Source organism: Marmota marmota, unplaced genomic scaffold, assembly GCF_001458135.2.
Source record: "Marmota marmota marmota unplaced genomic scaffold, marMar, whole genome shotgun sequence".
NCBI lineage: Eukaryota > Metazoa > Chordata > Mammalia > Rodentia > Sciuridae > Marmota > Marmota marmota.
Window position 1 is genome coordinate 52,332,593 of NW_026000108.1, and position 27,320 is coordinate 52,359,912.

General features: G+C 32.0%; 1 protein-coding gene across 4 annotated transcripts in view; it reads left to right on the top strand.

The window, feature by feature from the left end:
• The window catches only part of Ythdc1 (YTH domain containing 1), a 30,199-nt gene extending 3,576 nt beyond the window's left edge, over positions 1-26,623 (top strand). Inside the window, exons 2-17 of one of the 4 annotated variants that reach the window (XM_015482152.2) lie at positions 4,150-4,251; positions 4,572-4,900; positions 5,022-5,448; positions 9,321-9,410; positions 9,875-9,928; positions 10,558-10,652; positions 12,065-12,173; positions 12,256-12,373; positions 16,152-16,236; positions 17,273-17,439; positions 19,942-20,024; positions 21,279-21,315; positions 21,388-21,451; positions 21,561-21,623; positions 23,263-23,397; positions 25,605-26,623. In XM_015482152.2, coding sequence (XP_015337638.1) covers positions 4,150-4,251; positions 4,572-4,900; positions 5,022-5,448; positions 9,321-9,410; positions 9,875-9,928; positions 10,558-10,652; positions 12,065-12,173; positions 12,256-12,373; positions 16,152-16,236; positions 17,273-17,439; positions 19,942-20,024; positions 21,279-21,315; positions 21,388-21,451; positions 21,561-21,623; positions 23,263-23,397; positions 25,605-25,829 — 2,183 coding nt within the window. In that variant the 3' untranslated portion in view covers positions 25,830-26,623. The remainder of the gene's footprint in view (positions 1-4,149; positions 4,252-4,571; positions 4,901-5,021; positions 5,449-9,320; positions 9,411-9,874; positions 9,929-10,557; positions 10,653-12,064; positions 12,174-12,255; positions 12,374-16,151; positions 16,237-17,272; positions 17,440-19,941; positions 20,025-21,278; positions 21,316-21,387; positions 21,452-21,560; positions 21,624-23,262; positions 23,398-25,604) is intronic. The other 3 variants (XM_015482153.2, XM_015482154.2, XM_015482155.2) reach the window with 3 other exon arrangements.
• The last annotated feature ends 697 nt before the right edge of the window (positions 26,624-27,320 follow it).

Sequence of the window (27,320 nt, forward strand, 5' to 3'; positions counted from 1 at the left end):
CCCCCGTATCTCTGAGACCCACAAGCTTCAGTGATTAGGAAAATGACTTTGTTCCAGATAAAGGTTAATTTTCTACACTTGAAGTTAAGATTTGTGACTTTCTTGGGCCAGGAATTTCAAAATTAAACTAAATTTCTGGTATAATGGAGAATGAATTAAATATGAATTCAGAGTTACGAGATTTTGTCGCCTTAGAGGCTACACTACTTTGAAAAGCAGTTCACATGTTTACCTAAAACAAAAATCCCACAATTAAGCAACAGAAACGCCTTTTAGCATCTTTTTAGTCTTAATAAACTCTAAAAATAATGGGTTTTGTTCTTTTTATTTCCTTGTTTTACCTCCTATACTTGGAAATCAGTATCTTCATCTCAAACTGTTTGCCAATAGTTGGTGAAATTAACCAAGATTCTGCTAGCTTGTTATCAGTAAACATAATGCAGCGCATAAGCATAAATACTGTGAAAGTAAAGATTAAAGCTAGCAGTCTACTTTTTTGAAAAATTGAAACAACATTTTAATTTAGTTACTTTATTTATTGCGCTACTGGGGATTGACCCAAAAGGAACTTTACCTCTGAGCTACAACCCCAAGTCTTATTTTCAAGGCAGGGCTTAGACTGGTCTGAAACTTTAGGTGCTCTGTTTCAGCTTCCTAAGTTGCTGGGACTATGAGGTGGCCTATACCACCTCATCTGGCTGAGGCAATATTTAAGTCAGGTAATTCCAAATAAAATCTGAACTGGGTGTTTCAATTGAAAAATTTGGAAATGTGACAATAGTGATTGCATTCTGTTAGTGCAGCAGATCCAATGGAATAGAATTTTGTCTGCTTTAGCCTTCCACTTCCTGGCCCTAAAATAACATTTCAGTCAACAGTGGACCACATATATGATGATGGTTCCATAATATTCTATCAGTGATGTTGTACCTTAGTCTATGAAGATGGACACTCCTGCCAACAATAAAGGATGTGTAAACCCCCTATCTTTGAACCTAATAGGCTTTTTTTATAATTACCTCTGTGAATAAAATACTATTCTGAGTGTTGAGATCTGCCTGGTCTTTTCTGTGTTAGAACATAGACATTTAGATCCCTAAATCACCATGTAAGAAATACCCCTACCTAAAACTGCCATAATAGAGAGTTGTCATTGGAGAGAAATGTCTAAGATGCTCTACCTATTTTTAGTCATCCCAGCCTAGACCCTAGCCAGACATGTGAATGAGCAAGTCTTCTATCCCCAGTCATCTGACACAACCACATAAGAGAACCCTAGTTAATCCCCAAAACCACGAGTAATGAAAAATGATTGTTACTGTTTTCACCCACCAAGTTTTGGGGTGATATCTTATGCAGCCATAGATAATTAGGGCATGCATGTACTTATTTTATCAAAGAAAGAGGATTTGGTTTTGCCTTCTGGACCAGGATTTATGTATCATGTAGCCTGATCATTATGTAATCAAGAGGGACAGGGTTTGTTAGAATCTGGTTGAAAAAATGGCTCAGGAAATTCAAAGACACCTTAAATACACGCTTTCTACTTGCAGGACATACATAAACACAAGTCATGGGCCAAATTTGTTCAAGATTTAGTTTGCTAATTTGTGATAAAACCACACAGGTTTATTAATCTAAGAATAACATGGATAAAACTATGTACACCATCGAGTGTGGATGCTACTGATGATTTTTTAGTATTTTTTTAGTATTAAGTAAATTAAAACATAACTTACAATGTAGGAAATACTGATGTTAGAACATTCTGATGTTCTAATTTGAAATTAATTTAGAGCATACTACCTTTTGATGTTTGCATTTGTGTGGTGCCCTTTATATGTTGCTTAAAAGTGTGTTTAATGTTCCTTCATAAATGACTATAGGTTTTGGAAGTCTGAACTTGCATCCATCTGTACTAAACAACTGTATTTGGTCAACTTGAACCTCTGCGCTCTTTCTTTATCTGTAAAGTAATGAATGATAAACAGTTCTTAATTGCTTCATATGATGTCTGTGTGATATGTGTGAAAGTGCTAAAATGTTCAAATGACAAGATATTTTATTAAGTAAACATTGGTTTATATTTGTTACATTGAAAAAGTCTGTAGTTGCTTTCTACAACTATAACCAGTATCTGAATTTGAATGTTTAAACTTTTTTGAGCAATATACTCTTTTTAAAGGATAACCATGATTTAGGCATGCTGCTGAAATTTACCATAATTTTTCTTTATTTAGCACATAATATATAATTTCATGTGAATGTTCAGGCTTTTGGGTTGATATTTCTAATTGAAATCAATGACTCCATGAAAAGATGTGTGTATCACTGTATTATTTGTTTTTGATAGTTTTTCAGTTTTTCTTTTTGTCTTTTACAAATGTATTTGATTCTGTCAAGACTTGTTGATTCCACTTTCTTTACTGATAGAACTGTGAACCAATAATTATTAAACATTTGCAAAATTTGTTTTGCTGCTATCAAACTATTTAATGTGTTTTTATTTTATTTTTACCAGATAAAGCTTAAAAATGGTACTTGCCACCATTCAGATCTTGAATTTTTTCTTTAGTATAATACAAATCTAGATGAGAAAAGCCTTTTTGTTGGGCTTATCTTGATTTTCAATTGCATTTAAAAAATAATTGAACAGAAATACAACTCATAAAATATACATTTTAAGAAAACGGTGAAGTACAGATTAGTATTTATACCTCCCCCCAAATTATGTTATGCCATTCTAAACATAGTAATTTTCAAATATCTTTCTTAAATAGAAACTTACCATTTGCATTTTCTGTGTAACCTTGTTTCTCTTCTTATTGCCTGTATTAACTTTTTGAGGTATCTTCAGTCACTGTTTATTTCCCCTTTGGGGAAATTTGAAAACCATTTAACTTGACTATAGAGTCCAAGCTAATAAACTTGACTTTCAATGGGCTTTGCTTTTTGGCTATAGCCATGAATATACTTATTTTGTCTTTTGAGTTTCATAACTTTATACATCCTTTTGCCACTGCTTAATGTTAAAACATTTACCATTATCTTTAGTGCAATATATTTAAAAAATCAATTGAAGGTGGCACTTGTATGTATTTTTAATATTGATTTGAGTCCTGCATTATGGGGTAGGGAGACAAAACTGAGTTCCTCGTTTTTGTGATCATTGACTGTGTCAGTGTAGTTACAGTTGCTTTTTCTGAACAAATGGTACTTTTATAGTCTATACCAGCAGGATCTAAACTTATTTGTTTAGTGTATTAGTAGGTTTTTTTAGCTTTTTAATTGGATATAATTTCAGATAAATAGAATAGCTATAGGAATATGACAAAGAAATTTTTTATAAGCTTCAATCACATTCTGTAAAGGTCAACATTTTATCTCATTTGTGTTTATCTCATTCTTTCTGTCTTCCTCCATCTCTCATTTTCTCCGTGTATATTTGTGAATCTATGCACACAGGCACAATTTTTTCCTTGAGTATATTTCCTGAAATTAAGAATTTTCTTAATTATAGTATTATCAAAATTACAAAATTAACATTGATTATCTAATCTACAAACTGTTTAGATTTCATGAGATTTTCCAGTTACTTTCAGATTATGGACTGTGTTCAATTATGTTTCTGTAAATGTATTTGAATGTCCTTTTTAAAAAAATTTTTAGTTGTAGATGGACAATATACCTTTCTTTATTATGTGGTACTGAGTATAAAACCCAGTGCCTTACATGTGCTAGGCAAGTACTGTACCACTGAGCTACACCCCCAACCCTAGATGCCCTTTTATTTTGATGCTTCCTCCCATGGTTAAGATATTGTATTTTGTATAGGAATGTCATAGAAGTTTTTCTTATTCTTAGTGCATTATACTAGAAGGTTCATGATGTTGATTTGTCCCATTACTAGTAATGCCAAGTTTGATTACTTAAACAAGTTGGTATTTACCATTTTTTCATGCCTTATGAGATATGTATATTCCTAACTTTATAGACTAGAGCTCTGTACTAAGTACATATACTTTGCTTTCTATAGAAATTTATTTTGTGTCTTGATCTGAAATAAAATTTCCTTTTAAGGGTTATGTTCTTAAGTACTCAAATGCTTAACGATAATGATTTTTCCCTAATTTTAAAATTTATTTGCAGATGGAGAACTTAATGTTCTAGATGATATTTTAACTGAAGTACCAGAACAGGATGATGAACTTTATAATCCAGAGAGTGAACAAGATAAAAATGAAAAAAAGGGTATGTGATATTTCTATTATTATTGTCAAAGCAACAGTGTAAGTAGAGGAAATAAAATTTCTTAAGAAAATGAAGATGCGGAAGGTGCTTTTATAACTTCTTTTCGCAGTTCATAAAAGCACATAAACTATGTTCCACATAACAGAACCTATTCCATGTAAGTAATTTATATTTTTTAAGTGTACAAATTTAGTTCAATAATTAGTTTTCTTTTAAATTAATTCTAGAGTAAAAATATTTCAGAAGACATTTTGAGTCTGTAAATCTTTGGTGAAATTAATGGAAAGCTTTTATATGTCTTTTAAAATTGTATTTTAAAGGGTCAAAAAGAAAAACTGACCGGATGGAATCTACTGACACAAAACGACAAAAGCCTTCTGTCCATTCAAGACAATTGGTTTCTAAACCCCTAAGCTCATCTGTTAGCAATAACAAAAGAATAGTTAGTACTAAAGGAAAGTCAGTCACAGAGTATAAAAATGAGGAATATCAAAGATCTGAAAGAAACAAGCGTCTAGAAGCTGACCGGAAAATTCGTCTATCAAGCAGTACCTCCAGAGAACCTTATAAGAGTCAACCTGAAAAAACTTGTCTACGGAAAAGAGATCCTGAAAGGAGAGGCAAATCTCCTACACCGGATGGTTCTGAGGTAGTAAATATTATTGCAATTATAAAACAGAAAGCAGTTCTTTTTGAGGCTTTAGAACTGTTTATTCATCTTGACTTTGTCTGTTATGTGACTGCTGATTCCCTTTTTCTTTAAACATCAGAGAATTGGGCTTGAAGTTGATAGACGTCCAAGCCGATCCAGCCAATCTTCTAAGGAAGAAGTGAACTCTGAAGAATATGGCTCCGACCATGAGACCGGCAGCAGTGGTTCTTCTGATGGGCAAGGCAATAACACTGAAAATGAAGAGGAAGGAGTGGAAGAAGATGTAGAGGAAGATGAAGAGGTAGAAGAAGATGCGGAGGAAGATGAGGAGGTGGATGAAGATGGAGAGGAGGAGGAGGAGGAAGAAGAAGAAGAGGAAGAGGAGGAGGAAGAGGAGGAAGAGGAAGAATATGAACAGGATGAGAGAGACCAGAAGGAAGAGGGAAATGATTATGATACTCGAAGTGAGGCCAGTGACTCTGGTTCTGAATCTGTTTCCTTTACAGATGGTTCTGTCAGATCTGGCTCAGGCACAGATGGATCAGGTACACTCTTTTATATGTAAAATTTTAAAAAAAAGTTTTTTAAGGAACTGATTGGTTTTGTTCTTGAATGTGTTGAAATTAAAGTATGCATTTTTGAGGTTATAGGGAACATGAATAGGATAGTTTTGTGATTTTGTTGTATTGTTGCTAATTGTATATTATTCGGTATTAGCAATATATATGAATAATTTTGAATAAGATTTGCATTATCAGTAAAGGTATTTCTCAGCTACAAACTGGTTTTATTATAAATTAGCACAAATCCAGTTGTTTATGTGGAAGAAGTATTTCACCTTTCAATGTAGTGTTCTTAGGATTAATAATACAGTTGACAACAACTTGTTTTAATATTGATGTACTTGAAGTATATTTACATGAAAGCCCTCCCACAAGGTGTTACAACATTGCATGGTAGATCCATCCTAGATTTCCATTATGCGGCAGCAAAACCAAACAGTTTCTTCCTCTTTTTTCCTTGGGATCACAAACTTCATCTTCCATTTCTGTACCTCTGAGTTGACAGAGACAGGTCTATAGAGGGCTGAGGTGTCAAGGTTTATGATGGAGGAAAAAAAGAATATAAAATTTTTGTGAAAAGATTGGGTAAGCTGTTTTGTATCATCCTTCCTCTACTTCTAGTTGATCCATGAGACAGAAATGTTGTCTGGTTGGTAGTTGCAGTCACTAAGCTGAGGGGACCCTTTCTTTGAGGGAAATTTAGAGGGTACAGTAAGAAAGAAAGGTCAGAGTACTTGTAGACCCCTGGGCACTGTATAGTTTTGGCCTAATGGTTGTCTTATGCCAGGTGTAATCCGATTTGCTACATAAGCAAAAGGTACTAACAATTAGAATATAATAGAAATTCTTTTTTGAAATGTATTTAGTTTCATTATAGTAGAATTTTGCCATTGATAGTATATTGTTAGTAAGTTATGCTCTTGATATGTACAAATATTAGAGCCGATTTTTCAGCTTTTATTCATTTGAATTTTAGGTTTTAGAGTTTAGACTTATTTTTAAAGGGTTAAAAATTAGTTTAACCAAATAGATGAATAATTGGATTTGATGTAAAAATTTCCAGAATCTTTCTTCCCATTATGCATTTGCAAACTAATGGAATATGCATATTTTATATTTTATAATGGATAGGGAATAAAATAATACATCAATAATATGAATGAATGTCCTATTATTGTGGCAAGTGTGTGTTCTCCATCACCCACAGAAGTAGAGAATATTTTTCTCTTTCTTCCTTTTCTTGCTTGTTGCTTGCTCATATGCTTGTACTAGTGATTGAACCTAGGGGATCTCCCACTAAAATATATCACCAGCCGCTTTTATTTTTATTTTGAGACAGATTCTGCCTAAGTTACTAAGGGTGGCCTCTAACTTTGGATCCTACTTCCTTAGTTTTTGGAGTCATTGACATGCACCACTTCGCATAGCTGAGAATATTTTCTAAATTTCTTTTTGCCATCTCTGTTAGGAATATTTATTTCTTAGTCTTGAATTCTGGTTAAGTCAAATAATGTGAACTTATTTAAATGGGTAGGATCTGAAATAATTTGAATTTTAAATGAGTTTCAAGATAAGCCAGTTGTATATCAGGTGTTTGATAATACTTTTCAAATTGAATGGTAGTCTATAATTTTTATAATGAATTGCTATTAAAATTTGGTTAAAAAAGATACCTGGCTTGAACATGGTATACCTGTTACTTAGCAATTTGAGTGGCTGAGGAGTAGGCTTACAATTTTGAGGCTGGCCTCAAGAACATAGCAAGATCTTCAGTCTCAAAATAAAAAGGACTGGAAATGTACCTCGCTCATAAAGCTCCCCGTACTCAATTCCTAGCAACCCTGGAATTCTTGTTTTCCTTATTATTGGAAAATTCTAATTAGAAAATCCCTTATGCTGAACCTGTTTTAGATACTACATAAATATGCAGGCAGTTATTTTTCTTATAGTTTTTCTTTATAACAAAAAAAAAAGAATAGATTTGGAACTCCTTGATTAGGAGGTGTCAGATTTTAATGAAATACAAGGGATCATAGTTTACTTGTAGTTACTGTAACATTTCTAGACACCAGTTACTTTATCTGTATTTCCTCAGAATTATTAGTAATTTACAGACTACACAGTAGTTGATAATGCATTGTTAGATGAATGTTCTTTTGATCTGAGGGTAATAATTGAGGCACAGGACTATAAACTTAAGTTACTGATGCAAAAAAGATGAAAGTTCTTTGGAGACTTCTTATTTGTTACCACATTTAACATTGTATAAAAACAGTTGGGCAGGATTTTCTGTTTCTAATATTTGTTCTTCGTTATCAATAAGAAATTCTTTTACTTGGGACCACAAGGCATTCTTTTTAAAAAGTCAATAAGAAATACTACCCTTAAACTTACTAATTCCTAATGCTTAGAATCTTGGAAGGAAATATTCAAGGAGAAAATATAATCGTTTAAAGAAGTCCCTAAGCTAGCTAAACCTATGACTATAGTAGTAAGGTATCTTTTGCTTTTGCTCAGTAAGAATAGAGTTTAGGGCTTATAATCCCAAGTCAAAAGACCATGAGTCTGAATGTTTAGCTGCTCAGGAACTATTGGACCCTGGTCAAGTAAGCAGAGATTTCCTCATGTAAAAATGAGAGAAACTCATGAGATTGCCCTGAGGATTAAAGGAGATAATATATATTTAAAGCTTAAAGTAGTTAGCTGTGGGGTACTATATAGTAGGATATTGTATGGATGATCAGCAATTATTTTTCAGCTTCCCATTGTTTTTATAAAAGTAGTTTGTACATTTTCTTTCTTCATACCCCTTATCTCCCAACTGAAGAATGAATGAGCTTATTATTATATAGTTAAAATGGCAAGAAACATAAGAGCTTTCTATTTTAAGTCTTCTTATAAAGTTCCAAATTAAGCTTGAAATTGTTCTTACAGGATGGGTTATGCATACTTTTTCTGTCCTCTGAAGATTCCTGCCTTTACTATAGTAATACATAGATTGTATTACTTCCATTAAGATTTTAGGTATAGCCAGCAGCAGTGGTATAATCCTGTAGTCCCAGCAACTGGGGAGGCCAAGAAAAGAGGATCTCAAGTTTAAGTCCATCCTGGAGAATTTAGCAAGACCTTGTCTCAAAAAAAGAGGGTATACCATGTTCAAGCCAGGTATCTTTTTTAACCAAATTTTAATAGCAATTCATTATAAAAATTATAGACTACCATTCAATTTGAAAAGTATTATCAAACACCTGATATACAACTGGCTTATCTTGAAACTCATTTAAAATTCAAATTATTTCAGATCCTACCCATTTAAATAAGTTCACATTATTTGACTTAACCAGAATTCAAGACTAAGAAATAAATATTCCTAACAGAGATGGCAAAAAGAAATTTAGAAAATATTCTCAGCTATGCGAAGTGGTGCATGTCAATGACTCCAAAAACTAAGGAAGTAGGATCCAAAGTTAGAGGCCACCCTTAGTAACTTAGGCAGAATCTGTCTCAAAATAAAAATAAAAGCGGCTGGTGATATATTTTAGCGGGTAGGGCTTTTATGTAGTTCAGTGGTGGAATGAATGTCTCTGAGTTCTGTCCCCACTACCCTAAACCTCACAGATTTTAAGCATGATTTTAAATTAAATTAGAAAATAAGGAATCCAGGGAGAAAATTGTTAGAAGGAATGACATTGAAGAAACAAATGTAATGAGCATTGGCAACAGAAGGGACTATGTAAGACCTTTGTGAAAACCAGATATATAAGAATAACATTCTTGTTTGAATACCTGTGTTAGTTTTCATTTTATATTGTGACATTTTAAAAACTATTGTTTGGGTTTTTTTTTTTTTTTAGATGAGAAAAAGAAGGAAAGAAAGAGAGCTAGAGGCATATCACCAATTGTTTTTGATAGAAGTGGAAGCTCTGCATCAGAGTCATATGCAGGTAATATTATTTTACTTCTGTGATTATATCTGACCATTCTAATGTAATCTGCTTTAGAAAGTGTGTGGAGGCTGTAGTTTAGTGTGAACTTGTTGATGTCTATTAGTATTGATTTTTGGCATGTTCAGTGTAATAATTCTAGAGGAAATTAAGCTTTTTCTTATTTTAATCCTGTTATGTTACTGCTTAAGTGGAATTTTCACTTTTTTTTTTCCCTTGGAAGATGATGATTCAGTGACTAGTTTTCTGAGTGGGAAACTGTTCAAATATATTTTTAAAAAATTTCAAGCAACCCAAAAAAACAAAACACTCGTACACATTGAGAAATACTTTTTTTGTGTGTGTGGGTGCGCCAGGAAGAATAATTTGTCTTGAATGAGAATTTTATGTGACAAAGACTGTAGAAATTTTGTCTTATCTCTATTAAAGCTCAATCTGAACAAATGTACTTTGGCTAAATACAGGTTCAGAAAAGAAGCATGAGAAATTATCATCTTCCGTTCGTGCTGTCCGAAAAGGTATCATTTAAATTTGAAATTGTTTTCATTGCATGCTTCATAAAGTCATTATTTTGCCTTATTGGTTCTCCATTAATAGTTGTTTTTAATGTAGTAATGTTCCGATATATTGAGTTAAGGAAAAAAGTATCTTACCTAGTAAGGTCCATGTTTCATGTCCATAGAAAGCTCCATGTTCCTGCATATTACCAAACAACTAAGGGTATTTTAGTTTTGGACACACATGGTGAGATGGTGTGGGGGTGTGTGTGTGGGTGTGTGTATTTTTTTTTTTTTTATTTCTATGTACATTTAACAACTTTAATGGATTAGTATCAGTCTTTGATAAAAAGGTTTATAAAAACTTCATCATAACTTAACAGCTATTTTTATACTATAATTACTGATCTGATATATCGGAACATCACTAGATTAGGTTTACCTTCTTGCACAGTGCTGGTTGTCTTTTCTTAGCTTTGCTGTATTATGTATTGTGGCTGAGCTTTTCAGATTGAGTGGGTGATTGTTGAGTTTTAAAAGTTTAGCTGGGTTCTGGAGGTCTGATTTTAGTACAGTTTAAATCACTTTGTATGATAATCATCTATGGGTAATCAATTTGGATTTCTTTTTTCTCCCTCCCCTCCCCCCAGATCAAACCAGTAAACTCAAATATGTACTTCAGGATGCAAGATTTTTCCTCATAAAGAGTAACAACCATGAGAATGTGTCTCTTGCGAAAGCTAAGGTATTGTCATCAGTTCTGCTTAAACTGTCCTAATATTGAAATTTTTAAATTGAAAGGTAGACTTGACTTATCTCCAGTGTAATAAGATACTGTGATTTTCATTAAAGCTTTAAAGATCCACAGCCCATTTGCCTCTGGGGTCTGGTTTATTGCTAGTTAGGCAACTAATGGTAATGATTTGAGGAGGCACAGTGTTCAAGGTTGAAGGACTGTATAATTCATACTCTTAAAGGTCTATTTTTATTTCTATATCCAGTTGCTAATATATTGTTCTAATACTTGTAAAAGTTTCTTCAGTTAATAGTTTTTGTTTTCTGTTGATGTTTTTGTTATATACCTTGAGCTTTATAAAGAAGCTTTATAAAGAAAACATTCCTTTATGGAGATTTGTTTTATTTCTTAGAAGTTACTTACTTGCATTTAGAGGAAAAGGGTTAGCTTTAAAGTCCCACCCAAGACTTTATACAAACAGATATGCCTGGTTCCTATAGGATATTGTGAACCTAATCTTCTTTTTAAAGAAATCAAAAATATATTTTTGTGTTACACCAGCTATTGTAATGTTTTGCAGTTCAAGGTTTAAATTGAGTAACAGGATGTTCAGCTAATCATCAAAACATAAACATTTTTCTAACCGAATTTCTGTTAGTATTAATAGTCTGTTTCTAAAAGAAGTCCAGGATTACCTGTAAAACTTTGCAAGCACATGCAAGTACACCAAATATTCCATCTAGCAATAATGTATTCTGTTATTCAGTGTAAGTGGAATTAAGGTAAAGTAAATTAAGCACTTAAGTGTGAATTAGAAAATGTAGTTTGTGTGAGCTGAATTAGCTCTTGACTTACTTTATCTCTTTTTATTTTTCATGAAGAAGTATTGGTTAAAATACTTCAGAATTCAGTTTGTTTTAGGTCTATGTAAAGACATAGGCTTCAGTCTTTTGATACATAAAAATTTGAACTTAGGTAGAAAAACTTGAAAAATATGAGAATTTTGACAGAATTTCATCATGGTTTTAATGATAATAATTTGAAATTATTTAGTTTAGGTACATAATTTCAGAAAGACAAACATACAAGTTATGATTAACCTCAAAGTATCATGTATTTTACTATAGTAAATGGTTATGATTTTAAAGTAATTTTGCATGACGTTTTATTATATAGAATCCCAGCCTATAAAATTTGCCCCCCAAATCTACTATTTCCTTTAATGATTTTGTAAAGTTGGTAGTTTTATCCATATTTTTTCTGAGTTTCTCATGATCTATTCCTACATTATTTTGACAGCTAGTGAGTAATTCTTTATTTAATATAGTGTTGAGTTTAAAACATACTGAAATCAGTAACTTTGCTCTTTTGTAACTAACTGGATTTACTATTAATTTGTGGTCTTTACATTGTTTTTATAGGGTGTATGGTCTACACTCCCTGTAAATGAGAAAAAATTAAATCTTGCATTCAGATCTGCGAGGAGTGTTATTTTAATATTTTCTGTCAGAGAAAGTGGAAAGTTTCAAGGTAAGAATAAAAATAATTTGGACATAAAGAAACATTAATTGTATTAGTATCTTCATATTATTTTGTGATATGATTCCCTTAGGATTTGCAAGACTTTCTTCAGAATCACATCATGGAGGATCTCCTATACACTGGGTACTTCCAGCAGGAATGAGTGCTAAGATGCTGGGAGGTGTCTTTAAAATTGACTGGATTTGCAGGTAAATTTTATCGTTTAGTGTACATAATTAGAGTTGCCATTGTTTTGAATGGGCTACCAGTTGGGAATGTTAAAATTCAATAGTAATTTCATTTATTCTTTCATTCTTCCTCCACCCCGTTTTTTTTTGTGTGTGTGTGTCTTTCCTAGATTGATAAGAATCCATGAATTTTAGAAGTGTTAAAAAATTAAAAACAACTTGCTTGACTACCTCACTGCCTTTATTGTCTAATATCGAATGCAAAGATTTATTTATTGAAGAGTTTTGTGTATTTCAGTTGCTTAGTTTGTTGGCATGTTTTTGTAAATTTAATGCACATGTCATTGTGGAATGGGAAAAATAATTACTCTGACTTGGCTAATAATTTTGGAGGTGACTGATTTAGTTATGATCAGTTGGTGGTTTTTGTGGGTAGAACTTTCCATGTCTTGTTTAGTCTTTAATTACTAAAATAAATATTATTGTAATAGGATTAAGTAAGGCTTAACTATTTATGAGAAAAAGTCAGGCTTATTTGAACACTGAGTTATTTACCATTATTTTGCGCATAAACAGCTAATTATGTAATCCAACTTTCCATGGCATGCACAAATCTTATTACCTGTAAAATTGGTTTTAAATATCTACAAAGCACTATATGAATTCTTTGTTATAAGTTGACTTAGGGTCCTGGATATTAAAAACAGTGGAATAATTGATTAAGAAATAAGAGGAAAAATTGCTATTTATATCAGGAAAGCAGCATGAGCATGGAAACAATAGTGGAGGAAATGTAGAGGTTGGATAGGGACCTTTTTATGTGTATGGGAGGTAGACAGGAAGAACAAAAGAGAGAGATGAAAAGTAGTATGGACCATCCTCAGCTATGTATAGTGAAGAATGATGAAGATACATGGGTAATGATAGAATAGAAATAGTGTGAGGGTAATTGTTGAATAGCCAAAAGCTATATGCAAAAGAATACTTATCCCATCTTATTTTCTATGTAAAAATATTAAAGTCATCTAAATTTTTATAAATAGGAAATTGGTTAAGTTTGTGATTTATTTCTTAAATATAATATTGTTATAGAAAAAATTGTTCATTTACCAACATAGAAAGATAAAACAAATAAAAAAATGAGACTTGCCAATATCCCTGTACTCTACTGCCTCCCTGGGTTTTTATATATATATAATTTGTTAGAAATTAGATTTGTAGTCCTAAAGTATGTGACAATTTTCAGGGGAAACGAGTTAGTGATGATTCTTTAGCAGAGAGAGATTTTATTATTATTATTTTTGTATGTATGTGAGAGAAATTATAAAGCCAAAGGAAACGTTGGTGATATTGTAAAATATTTGGAGATAGTGCTTTCTTGGGGAAAGAGTCAAAAATGATTATTTATTTTTAGATAGATTGGAGCAGATTTTGTTTGAATGTTACTTGTATTAACCTTTATTTTCTCATTGCTGAGGAAATATTTATTTCTTAATTTTCGAAGATGCTTTTCATTTATTAACTAATTAATCTTTCTTATTCCTCTTCCTTAACTTATTGGCTATTTTACTAGTTTGAAACACATAGGACAACAGAAAACATAAAGATAGACCCAAATAGTTCATTGCACTAATATTGTATGTAAGATTTTGGGTAGAAAAGCTTTGGGCTCTTTACTGTTTAATAATAAATTATAGGTTTGTTAAGAAATGACATTGTAAATAAGACTTTGATTTTAATTTTTTAATCTTAAGTTCTGTTAAGTATAATTTGAATACTTAATAGTTTTGGATGGCACTTGGTATTTCCTTGATATAAGTACCTTGAATGTTCCAAGTTAAGTTTTCTATATAAAATGAGAATTACATTTGATTATCCCAGAAATAAAAGAATTAAACTTTCATGAGTATGAATGCTCAGTGCTTTGCTTTAATAAGTAATTGCTAGTAATATTCTTTCTTTTCAGTTATGGTAATCATTAGACTTTTATTTAAGTGCCTTGTGGATTTAATAATAACTCAAGTTTTTGGGGGGTATAGTTCAGGGACTACTTGCATCAGTAGTCTCTGATTATAAAATGTAGTGCTGAGGACCACTACCTCCAATATGTGTTAAATTCCTAATGGCTTAGGTACTAGTCACAGAATAAATTTCAGACCAGATAAGAAAGGCATAAATAATGACTGACTTCAAGTTGCTGCCTGGATTTAGCTCAAAATAAGGTTTTGCCGTTTTCATTGATAAACTGGCTGAGATTTAAACTAATTTGTCCAAACAATGAGCAAAATGAATCTAGTTAGAGCCAATGCCACCAAAGAATCTCGGCCCCAAATGATGCATGTGGGTTGACATATGCTTTTACTTTGGATCTTGGGCATTTTGTTGCTAATAATTGAGAATTTCATTGAGTAATAATCTGTAACCTTCTTATATTTTGTTGACTGTAGGTTTTCATTTATTTTTTTCTTGTAATTGTTTTAAATTGGTAGGTAGTTTAGAAGAAAAATCTAAAAAAAAAAAAGTAGGACAAAATACAAATAAATATGGAGCTCTGCCTCTGGATGTTTTAATCTTTTCATGTGTTATTAAAGATAGTCTTTCTACCTGGAATAAAGGTTGGGGCGAATTATCTGCTATTTATCTTATTCATCTTTGTATGCTTTTTTGTTGAGCAGTTTATTTTGTATTGTAGGTAGAGTGAAAAGTTCATTAATTTGATGTTTGTTTATGCATGAGTAAAACCTTTATCAACTGATTTTTTTTAATTGGCAAATAACAAGTGCTTATTATGTGTCATCTTTGTGTTTAGCATTGTGCTAGGTTGAAAAAGAGCTATGAAAATACTAAATTATACTTTTAAAAAATTTGTTCTTTATACACAAGGGATATATTAACTGTTTTATATGTCATTTCATTTGCAAACTACATAAGCAACAATAATACAAATAGTTATATCCTTATTTGTAAAATGAAGAAGCTCAGGCTGTTGAAAGAGACCTGGGATTTAAACTCTAAATTGTCTTGGTTCTTAATTAAGCCCATGCTCTTAAACACTCTACAAATGGTTCTTGACTTACGGTAGCTTGAATTTTTTGATACAGTTCTGTAAAATGATAATCATTCAGTGGGAACCATACTTCAAGTTTGATTTTGATCTCTTCCCAGTCTAGTGATATTCAGTACTCTTTTGTTATGTTAGATAGGTTGGTGAGCTGCCAGCCAGTGGTGCCATTGTAAGGGTAAACAACCAATACTCTGCATCATATACATTGCTAAGCTATATTTGGTAGACCGGGAGTATTAAATGTATTTTTGATTTGAGATATTTTCAGTTTACCAGGGTTATTAGGCTTTAATCTCATTTAGGTAAAGGAGTAGCGGGACATGGTGGGCACACACTTGTAATCCCAGTGACTGAGGTTTCTGAAGCAGAAGGATCACGAATTTGAGACCAGCCTTAGAAACTTAATAAGACCCTGTCTGAAAATTTTAAAAAAGAGGGGGCGTGCTGGAGTTGTAGTTCAGTGGCAAAGCACCTTGAGTTTAATCCCCAGTACCAAACAAACAAACAAAAAAAGGCAAGGAACATCTATTTGTTTTTGTTTTTTGAGGAAACTGGAGAATGTAGAAGAAGGGGCTGTCCCTGGGGCTCTTTGTAGGGGATATGCAGAACTGCTGTGATTTTTAAAAATTTCAGTCACATTTAAGTCACAGTTAAAATAGGGATTCACTACTGTAGTAGTGTAAGGTCCTTACTAGATTACACAAAAGAAAGTAATTGATATTATTTTGTATTTAGGCGTGAATTACCCTTTACTAAGTCGGCTCATCTCACCAATCCTTGGAATGAACATAAGCCAGTAAAGATAGGACGCGATGGACAGGTTTGTTGTTTTGATTAATTCTTTAAAAACATAAAATTAACCAACTACTTTAGAAATCTTGATTGAAGGATATTTTAAAACCATTTCTGAAAGAAATGAACTATAAAAAATTAAGGGGAAATCTTATTTGGAGTTTATGATAATTTTTAACTAAGAAGACATCTATGTTGAAATATAGATTGCTTTATATGTAGTACTTTCATTGATAAAATTAAAAGGAAAATGATTGATGTGGCATGTTTTTAATTTTTTTCATAATATTGTCATTTTTTAAACAAATTCCACACTTGTATAACACATTTTAGAACGGCCATTTAACATCTTTGCTGATGTTTTTTGAATAGAGTAGGCTTCTGCAAAGACACACACACTCAGATGTTAAAGTCTAAAAGAGTATGTAGTGATTTAAATAGTGATTTCTAAACAAACCTTTGACATCCTTATAGCTTTCACAGATAATACTGAATGTTTCATCCTCAGAAATGAAAATGTTGGTAATTGAAACTAAGACTAAAGTTTTGAAGTTATGATTAAATCTGCTTTGTGGTTAGTCTATTTCAGTATATTAATTGAAAATAGCATTGACTTTTTAAAAGCCTGCAAGTTTGTCTGCCTTTATAATTATTCTGATGTATTTCAGTGCATAATTATCAAAGTTGTTGGCACACACACACACACTAACATGTATTTTTTCTTTACTGTATTAAGATTGATGGCTTTGTCCTGATGTATTTGTATTTTACACAAAGAAATATTCCTTTAATTTTAGAGGATGATTGTTAAAGAGTTAAGCAGTAGCATTTGTGTATTTTACTGTGAAGATTCTATACTTTTAATTTACCCTTCATGAAATACCTTGAGAAGGTTTTCTGAATCTTTTGTGTAATACTTTTTGAAATTTTACTGGAATCTCATTATCATCAGCCTTGGGAAGCAATCCTCCAAGTCAAGTTTTGTTCTTATACATCAGGAAAATGCAAGTCTTAAAAAGGGTTCTCCTGTTTTTGTCTTAAAAATTGCTACTTTCCTATTCCAGGAAATTGAACTTGAATGTGGAACCCAGCTTTGTCTTCTATTTCCCCCCGATGAAAGTATTGACTTGTATCAGGTCATTCATAAAATGCGTCACAAGAGAAGAATGCATTCTCAGCCCAGATCAAGAGGACGTCCATCCCGTCGAGAACCAGTCCGGGATGTGGGAAGGTTAGAAACGTTCTTTGGACTGATAATAGGCACATGTATCAGGATAACATGATGGAGGAATATGATTCGTCAAAAGTTTTTCCTGCGGTAAAGAAGAAAGAGAAAATCCTCAAATCAAGCTGCATGGACTAGTTTGTGGCTTCATTGAGGATTTCACATGGTCACCTTGGTCTCAGTCATTTTTCAAGAGGAAAATGGGGATCTTACCTTATGCAGAAAAAAATTATTTGCTAAAGAGTGATAACCAGTTAGATTAGTTAGTACTCTGATAACACAGTACACAAGTGAAATGAGGTAGGCATTTGTTGCTAAGAACAGGCTAGAAAGGAGGAAGAGGCGGAAGTCTTTATTTGCAAAAATTGTTAATATTTTGTAAAAAGCCTTTTCTTTCAGGTGTGTCTCTGGATAATCCTTATCAGATATGGGACTTTTATAAAGGATCACTAATATTTTTTCAGAAGATGACGCCTCATTTAGAGGATAAAATATTTTTAAGTTATTTTGATATTCAAGAAGAGCATTATTGGGACTGTTTGAAATTTTGTCACCGTGATGTGTTAACCCCATTGCCAAATATTCTCTAACATGTACCCAGTGAAATCATACATCTTGCTGAGCTTCTGAAAACAATAGGTTCTTTCCAAAGGGAATCAAGTGGCCCTGGGAGACCCGGCAACAAACCAAAACGAAGGGCTGTTGCTGTGTCTGTTTACAACTTTTCCAGATGCTGGCAGTACCGGTGGACTTAAAAGTGTTTTTTAGAGGATCGCCATGGTTATTGATCACTACTTTATGAACTTAACAGCATTTTCCAGGAAAAGGGGGTTTAACTTGTTACAGAATTGGAGAGAAGTCTTTGCAAAGGACTGATTTAAGCCCTTCTACCCAACACCTTCCCCTGTATAGATTTGCATACAGCTAAATCTAAAATATTCTGCTAAAGACTATTGGATATGTGGTTGATGGGATGAAACCTTTGGTTAAGTTTCCTTTTGGTGGAAACATCCTGCGGTAGGTACAGATAATACAACAAGAGCCCCATTTCTTTGAGCTTAAAAAGGACACTGTCGAGTAGGTAGGAGGAAACCTGGCAGAGCCCCTTACTTTTGGCCTAAAAGGACTGAGCACCAAGATGTCTTTTGAAGTTTAAGCTAAGAGGTTTCCTGTGCAATACAATTTATACAAGTGAAGTTTTTACCTCAGTTTTGCAATGGACTGCAAACTATACTTATTACACCACTACACCTTCTCTCAAGCCTGCCAGGGCCTCCATTTATGTATGTGGCTTACAGCTTAAAGTCAGTAGTTGGACTACCTTATGAACTGTTACTATCATGTTTTATACCGGTCGTAAATGCACTCCCCAAACTACAAGAAAGCGGTATGTTTATTTTTTAAACCAGCTTTTAATTTTCATAGTATTTATTGTAGATTCAACTGTTTTTATTCTGTTGGGGGGGGGTTGGGGTTATTGCACTTAACTGAAGTTTGAGTGAACTTGTGTTGCAAACATTAATAAAAGCAGTCAGTGTTCAGAGAAATAGCTGAAAAACTAGTGATGCTAGGTTACTACAATTTTTATTTGACATTAATGTTAAAAAGACAAATTTACTAAATATTTTGGATTTTTAAAAATTTTGTTTAGCTCTTTATTAATGCCAAATAAATTGCAGTGTATTTTATTATGTTACATTAGCCATTAAGATTTATGAAAGACAATAAAGAGCAGCCCTCTGCAAACAGTACAGTTTCACCTTATAAAGAATATACTTTGAACTAGTTTTATGAATTCTGTTAAAGCTCATGAGCATTACTTGCGAATTTATATTGTTTCTGGAAAAAAATTTCCTTAATTTCTTAATGTTATTAAATATAGAATAAATGCTATTAAGAAATATTAAGAAATTAGTTTTTCAAAATACTAAGTTTTATTTTAAACTTTCCTGTACAGTAGCTCTTTCTAAATATCAAACTTTCTGTATGATCATATGAAAAGTGTAATTTTGTGCAAGGCAGAGGGAAAATATTTATGCAGTTTTTAATTTTGTTTAGACTTAAACTAACGTGACATTAATAACTTAAATATATAGATTTTAGAATTACCTGTTGTATGATGATGGTATGCTTCTCCCACCCACCCACCTTTCTTTTTCACCTGAATGGTGGCTTTATTTGGGAAAGTGTTTTTATTGTTAATCTGGATATATTTGATTAGACATCTAAAATATGATTTACATGTTTTGATCAGATTACTCTGTGGCTGTCTCAGCATGATATTGCAGAGAATGCCTACTTCCAGTGGTACTTTCAAGGTTTGGTTTATAGGACATAATTTGAAATTAAAATTAAGAATTTTTAAGATAATCTGATTGCCAAAAATTAATGTTATTTAAAGGAAGTAATGGGCTATTCTTTGTACTTATCTCTATCAAAAACTCTTGCTTTGCTGTTTGTTCTCCCAGCAGTTTTTGGTTTAATTTCTAATGTGTCTAATTTGTGTAGGCGTCGACCAGAAGATTATGATATTCATAACAGCAGAAAGAAACCAAGGATTGACTATCCCCCTGAGTTTCACCAGAGACCAGGTTAATATTTTATAATCCTGCAGATATTTGACTTAAATTATTAAACAAAACAAAACAAAACAAAAAATTTCTGTCATAATCCTGTAGTTTTAAAAATGAAGAAAATTTAAGACATGACTACTTAAACATTAGGAAATTATTAATATTTCTCATTAGTAATTCTTCCCCTGCTCTGATAAGATGGTTTAATCTATTCCAGTGTGAGTCATCATAATCTCTTAATTATCCGAAATTGCTAATTTTGCAAAAATGGAAATATATCTGCACACAAGTTCAAGATTTAAATGTAGTTAGGGTAAATAGTGACTGTATACTTTATTATGTTTTTCTGTTTCTGTGATACTTAGTGTTTTATGTATTATATAGCTTTAATCGGAAACTCAAGTTATACTTTTTTTTTAAATAAAAAACTTCATGATTTTGCAGAATAATGGAAAATACTTGGTCTGTAATCTAAATGCAGCTTTCAGTTAGTCTATTCTTCACTGGAATTTTTATTCAACAAAGGATATCATATTTAGAACACAGTGATACACTTTTAAACCTAGCAATTTGGGACTTGGTGTTAGCAATATAGTACTCTTCTATAACAAGTGGCTTTTAATACAAGCCTTATTCTTTCCTAAAATGGGGTCTTGTGTTGCAGTAGTGCAAGTAGTTTTTTCCCATTAACATGGCCACTCCAACATTTTATGCTTCAGTTTGCTGGCTTCTTACTAAAAGAAGCTGGGAAAAAGGCTGTTTCTTTCTCTTACTACCATGGTTTTTTCATTTAAAATATATACATTTTTGCAACTTTTGCAATTTGTTTCCCTCCCCTTTTGAGTTCCCATTTTTTAAAACATATCTGTGGTTTACTTAGCAAGACCTGTATGTATTCAATGTGAAAGGTAAACATTTGCTTTAAGAAAAATCCTGTTACAGTTTCCTCAAGATAGTTCCTCTTCTCTTTACCTTTCCTGTGGTACACAATGAAGAAATTTTCTCTATAGCAGGATTTGGGCCATGAATGTAGAAGATGTACATGAAAACCCCTCCAGTAGTTTACAATTCTGTGATATCATTAAGTTAGGTACTGCCTAGATTATCATATTATCTAAGAAGAAATTTTGAAAATGGAATAAATAATAATAGTATCACTTAAAGTACATATTTTATGGAAAGAATTAAAACAAGTGGTAAGGAAGGCTTAATTATAGTGCCATAATAAAAATATATAAATTTGATTTACTAAAATGCTTGATGTTTGAACAGGGTATTTAAAGGATCCACGATACCAGGAAGTAGACAGGTAAGTTGGGTTCACTCTTGCTTAGCTTTGAATTACATTCTTGGAACTAGTTTATGAATTACCTGAATTTAGTTTCACAAATCTTATTCCCAACAGACGATTTTCAGGAGTTCGCCGAGATGTGTTTTTAAATGGGGTAAGCATTACCTTTTATATATTTAATGTAGATAAAACCAGGGTCTGGTTTGTTTTGTAGTCCTGGGATGATTTTTATTCATTATTGACATTATCATGTTTTATTTTAGTCCTACAATGATTATGTGAGGGAATTTCATAACATGGGACCACCACCACCATGGCAAGGAATGGTTTGTATTCTTTTTTTTTTTTTTTTCAATGAATTTAATTTACAGTTCCTAGTGCTTTGAGTGTTTATTTGTAACATGATGGTTATAGTTATCTATTAAGAGACTTAATACAAATTTTTGCTAATAAGTAAATTGCATGCTGTTTGTAAAGTTATAGACTAATGAGTACATTGATTTGTGTTAACAGTCTAAGCATAATTGAGATGTATAATAATATAGGGTATTATGGTTAGTGTAAACTCTGCCTTCAGATATATTCTTTTCTCTAACTCTGACCTTGAACAAGTTTCATAATGTATCTCTTTCTCGTCTGTAAAATTAAAAAAATTCTTTGGCTCATCAAACATATTTAATACTCTGTACATGGCAGAGCTTTCTTTAGGTATACAATGGTGAATGAAATGGACATTATGCCTGTTCATTTATAGCTTAACATTTACTGAATAGTATCAGTCTCATAGGATTGTTGAGAAGAAAAATTTGCCAGAGATATCTAAAATTTAGTATAGTGTCTGATATAAATTTAGTTTTCTGTTTAAAGTAAGATTGATTAAATCCTGATAATTACTGATTTTTAATCATTTCCTTTCTTTAAGAAAACTGGATATTCTTCTTAGAGTTTATTTTAAGATATAAGGGTTAACTGAAGTGTTAATTTCCAAGAAAGGAAAACTTGGTAGTTTAAGTAGTTTTTGTTTCTTATTTTATTTTAAATGTTATATTATGTGACCTCTTCATCTGATTTTTGTTCCACTTATGATACAGAATTTTTTACTTCGTATACAGATATGTGGATCATGATAATTATGAGATTTCTTTCCTTTGGGGTCTATGAAAATGTAAAATTAAAATATTTAATATATGAGCTTGATACTATGAAAGTAACTTCTGTACTTTCTTCATTTTGTAATGGCATTCAAAGTTTCATTATTTTCTGGATTTATTTTATTTCTTGAGAATAAATGTGTGCATAGTACTTAAGCAGGTGATGATGGATGGGGCTCTTAATGATGGTCTGGAGAATGCCCAGAAAGCAAGTGTTCAGATCGAGAGTCTACTCATTACCCTGCTCACAAAGAAAAACAGTTAACATTTGAAATTCTTTTGAAAATTGAGTGACTCAAACAGGACTGGAGACACCAAAAATACTATGATGAACAATATTACCAAGTGATGATCAGTGATTTTAGTACCAGGATGCTTGATGTTGTATACCTGCGGTGCCCCTTAACTACTAGCACTCTGACTGTAGGCAGGTTACTTGGTGCCTCATTTTTTTCCCCATCTTATAAACTAAGAATTTGTGCCTCATAGGTTTTTCTGTGACAATTAAATGAATGATATTTAAAGTGCTTTAGGATACTACCTGGCTCTCAGTAAATACCATGTTTGCTATTTCTATTAGAATGTAAATGATATAAGTTAAAAAGTATAAATATGTTGGATCTTTAAAAATGTGTGATTAGAGAGACTATCACAAATACTTTGTTTTCAACAAATGGAGATTTTGAAGAACCTTAATGGCTAGTACAGAAGATTAAATTATTTGGGGTTGGTGGTTTGGGTAGGATAATTCTAACAATGGCTTATATTCAAGGGTACTTGGCAGAATCTTATGGAGACGGTTTTTCTTTTTTAGCCCCCCTATCCGGGAATGGAACAGCCTCCACACCATCCTTACTATCAGCACCATGCTCCACCTCCTCAAGCCCATCCCCCTTACTCAGGACATCATCCAGTACCACATGAAGCAAGATACAGAGATAAACGAGTAGTAAGTGCATGAGAATGCAAAGGTGTGAGGGAACTACTTAGAATTCTGTAGGTAATTTAAATATGGGGATACCATATTGTGTTTAATATATGAGCTTTAAAAATGGCTGATCAAGCCTTTGGATTATTTAGACAGGTATTTCTTTTTGTTAATCAAATTAAAGACTGCTCAAATTAGATAATCTATCAAAGATAAATAATACCTAGGATGTTTTCTTTCTGTACTAAAATCTTCACTGTAACTATGTAATTAATGTTACTACTAGGTATTTCTAAGTTTTTTGTGTGTTCTGTCTCAATTTTTATAGTATTGATGGTTTATGTTAACAGATAATCTCATTATCTGTTATATAAATTTTTAACAAATTTTATTTGGATTAATAACCAGGTACGTTTAATCTCCTTTGCATCTGGTTCTTATGATATTAGGAAACAACAATAAGATGCTAATAAATAGAATAACTCCCTTTAGTAATTGGTTCTAATAATTATATAAGTATTCAATGTACTTGATATATAAAAGGTATTTTTTTAATCACTTCAGAATAAATGAAAGATAATTTCTACTTTTGAGGTTTCCAGGTTTTTAATGTATAGCAGGCTTATTTTTATTATATTTCTTACTCCATTTTATTTTTAAATTTATTTTTCTGTTTTTAGAATTAGATTTTTTAAAAAAATTTTTAAATTTGTTCTTTTTAGTTACATATGACAGTAGAGTACATTTTGACATATTTATACAGACATGGAATACATCTGATTCTAATTAGGATCCCAGTTCTTTATTTTTTTAAAAGTGGAAATTGTCTTCTGGTACTTGCTAGAAGTGTAATTCATATACTTGTAAGTTTGATACTTATATTTACAAAGAACAAAAACAGTGTCTTCCTCAAAATCCCCCTCCCCCCAATAAAAAGTCTTGTTAGGATGAAGAGTTTGTACAGGGGCCAAGTATCTCTTATCTTCCACTATGAATTCTAGTTGGCCAGGATAATAGATTCCTGGGCAATCTTTTGAGACATGTATTGTTATTTCTTATTCTCATAAGAATAGTAATCATTCAAAATAAAATCTTAAGTAGTATCTTTAACATGATATAAATCAATTTGAGAATTCTAATAAATGGACCTGAAACTGTAGACTTTTTTTAGTTAGTCACACAAAAAAACATAGCCTGTGTCAGATGAAATTTTAGTTTACTAGATGGGTTGTGGTGTTTTAAAAAGTGCCTTTTTTAAGTGATAGCCTAATTTTTAAAACAAGAAGTCTTTTTGATTCTTTTACTGAAATACAATTGTCCTTTTTAACAAGTTCTGTTTCATGGAATTTTATTGTAGTAGGTTTTCTAATTTGTGTGTGTGTGTGTGTATATTCTATACTTATAACATCACATATTCCTTACATATGAAAGGAATATATGATGTTATAAGTATAGAATACATATGCTGTGGGATTGTGTTTTGAATCTTATGTTCTATATATTTAAGCTGTTTTTAAAACAAAACATATTCAGTAAGTAAAGGTGAGCTGAGAAATGAGAGTAGAAAGCTAAAACTAGAGCAAGGCTTAAGCTTTTAAAAGTAACCACAGCTTTCCCTTTCACTTAGTTGCTTACCTTACCCTTCCTTATTCATTTCATCCTTCAGTACATTTTTAGCTCTGTGTGAGACAAGATTTCAGTCTTACTGAGTGCTTATTTTCTTACAGTTCATTAAATTCCATAAATTATTTGTTAAAAATTTTATCTGTAAATTGTCATTAGCAGTAGACTTTAACAAAAATCTGAAGCATAAGATTTCTTAGTTTCACCTCAAGAGGGCAGAGTTTGCTGTATTTTGTGGAGTTGAAGGAAGGTAAAAAGTATTAGTCTTGCATCAAAAACATTGACAGTGTTTAGCATAATGGGAAAATATGATGGTTGATTGTCATGACCAGGTGTTTACTTTGGTCTAAATCTCGTTAAAGGGATTAGATGGAAGAATCATTAAACTTGAATACAAGGAAATTGAATGATGAGGCTTGAGTTATCTGTGGTAAATGTCTTAATTAGTGAGCCATCAAAATTCTTTTTCTCTGAACAGTCAAAATATATCTTCTGTGAATTAATTATTATAGTTTTCTGAAATCTTCCTCTCTACCAGACTTAATAAGTGTTGTTCAGACATTTTGGCATGTTTATCCCATTTCTTTCTTTTCTTCCCATTTTAGCATGATTATGATATGAGAGTGGATGATTTCCTTCGTCGCACACAAGCTGTTGTCAGTGGTCGGAGAAGTAGACCCCGTGAAAGAGACCGGGAGCGAGAACGAGATCGCCCTAGAGATAACAGAAGAGACAGAGAGCGAGATAGAGGACGTGATCGAGAAAGAGAAAGAGAGCGATTATGTGATCGGGACAGAGACCGAGGGGAGAGAGGTCGATATCGAAGATAATGTGCTTTTGGAAGCTCTGATTGAAGATACAAAAAAAAAGAATCTTTTTTTTTTTTTGGTTGTTTCTTTTTGTTTGTTTGTTTTTTTGGTGTGTGTTTACAAGTAGTAAATTTATTTTCAGCTGTCTACTTAAAGTCCATTGTGTAGAAGGATTTATTATTACCCCCTTCGTTTCAAGCATGCAGTATAATAAGAACTGGAAAATCTCTAATCCTCCAAAAATGCACAGTTGACAGTTGACACTTTTATCGGGGCAGAATGGAACAGTCCAAGAATGTAGATATTGATTCATTCTCCAAAAATGTTCATCTTATAGCTTATTCATCTAGAGTTATATTTTTTGTTTGTTTTCTTTCAGATCTTGATAACTGCCATGGTATTTTGCTTTGATGTGTTTCTACATGTAGTTGCACACGGTTCAGTAAAAATAATGCTGCTATCAAGTATGCAAATATTGAAGTATGATGGTTTGACTATATGGCAGTGTTGTAGCAGCCTCTTGGTTTCTCCTTTTCCCTCTTTTTTTAAAAAACTTATAAAGTCACTTTTTATTTTTTAGTCTTCAATGATGAGAGCAATATTAAGAAGACATTGCTATCTAATTTTTAATCTTTTTAAAGAAAAGATTCCTATGTTCAGTAGCATGATTGATGCTATTGTTTAGCCTTTCCCTCTAAACTGTATACATTGGCTTGGAATGTTCACAACTTGGCGTGTGTGGCAGCAGAAGATAATTCCCATATTCTACATTGCTACTGTTTTGTATAAAATAAATTGGTAAAGATTGACACTTACCTGTTGTTACTTTTTTCTTGTCTGATTGCCAGTTTCTTATTATGCATTAGTGGACATAAAAGAATACTTTCTCTAAGAATTTATGTGATAAGGTAGAATTATGTTGGTATTTTGTTTAAGTATTTATACATCTGATAACATTTTGGGGTCTACCTTGATCTCTGATTTGTTCTCTTATTTATTTCAGATTTTCAATCTGTTTTTGTCTTCTATAAGTGAGGTACTTTGTAGAATTTTCTATTTTACTTCCTAAATTGACTTAAAATTTAGCCCTCCTAGTTATTTCCATATATTAACTGCCAGTCCCTCCCACTGGTAATAAGCTATAATAGAAATAGATCAACATAAGCTAACAGTTTATTGAAGAATATTTTGCATTTCAGTTTCTTGAGTTACATATGAAATTTTGTCCTGTATAAAGTTGAATTATCTAAATGTAAGGGCTATTTGAATATTTGACTACTTTGTTTTGGTTTTTAAATATTTAGAGTCCATGCCACAAGATGATAATGCAGCTTTACATTTAATCTGTATTTATTGGTCTGAAAAGGAGAACATAGGAGCTTTACTCTGTAATATATAAAGCTCTAATTTTACTGCCTTCATATTCACATCAGCATTTAGAATATTTTTCTTTGCATTTAAAATGAGTAAATTTATTTTTCCTATCTCAAAAATAAAGCCTATAGATTTATG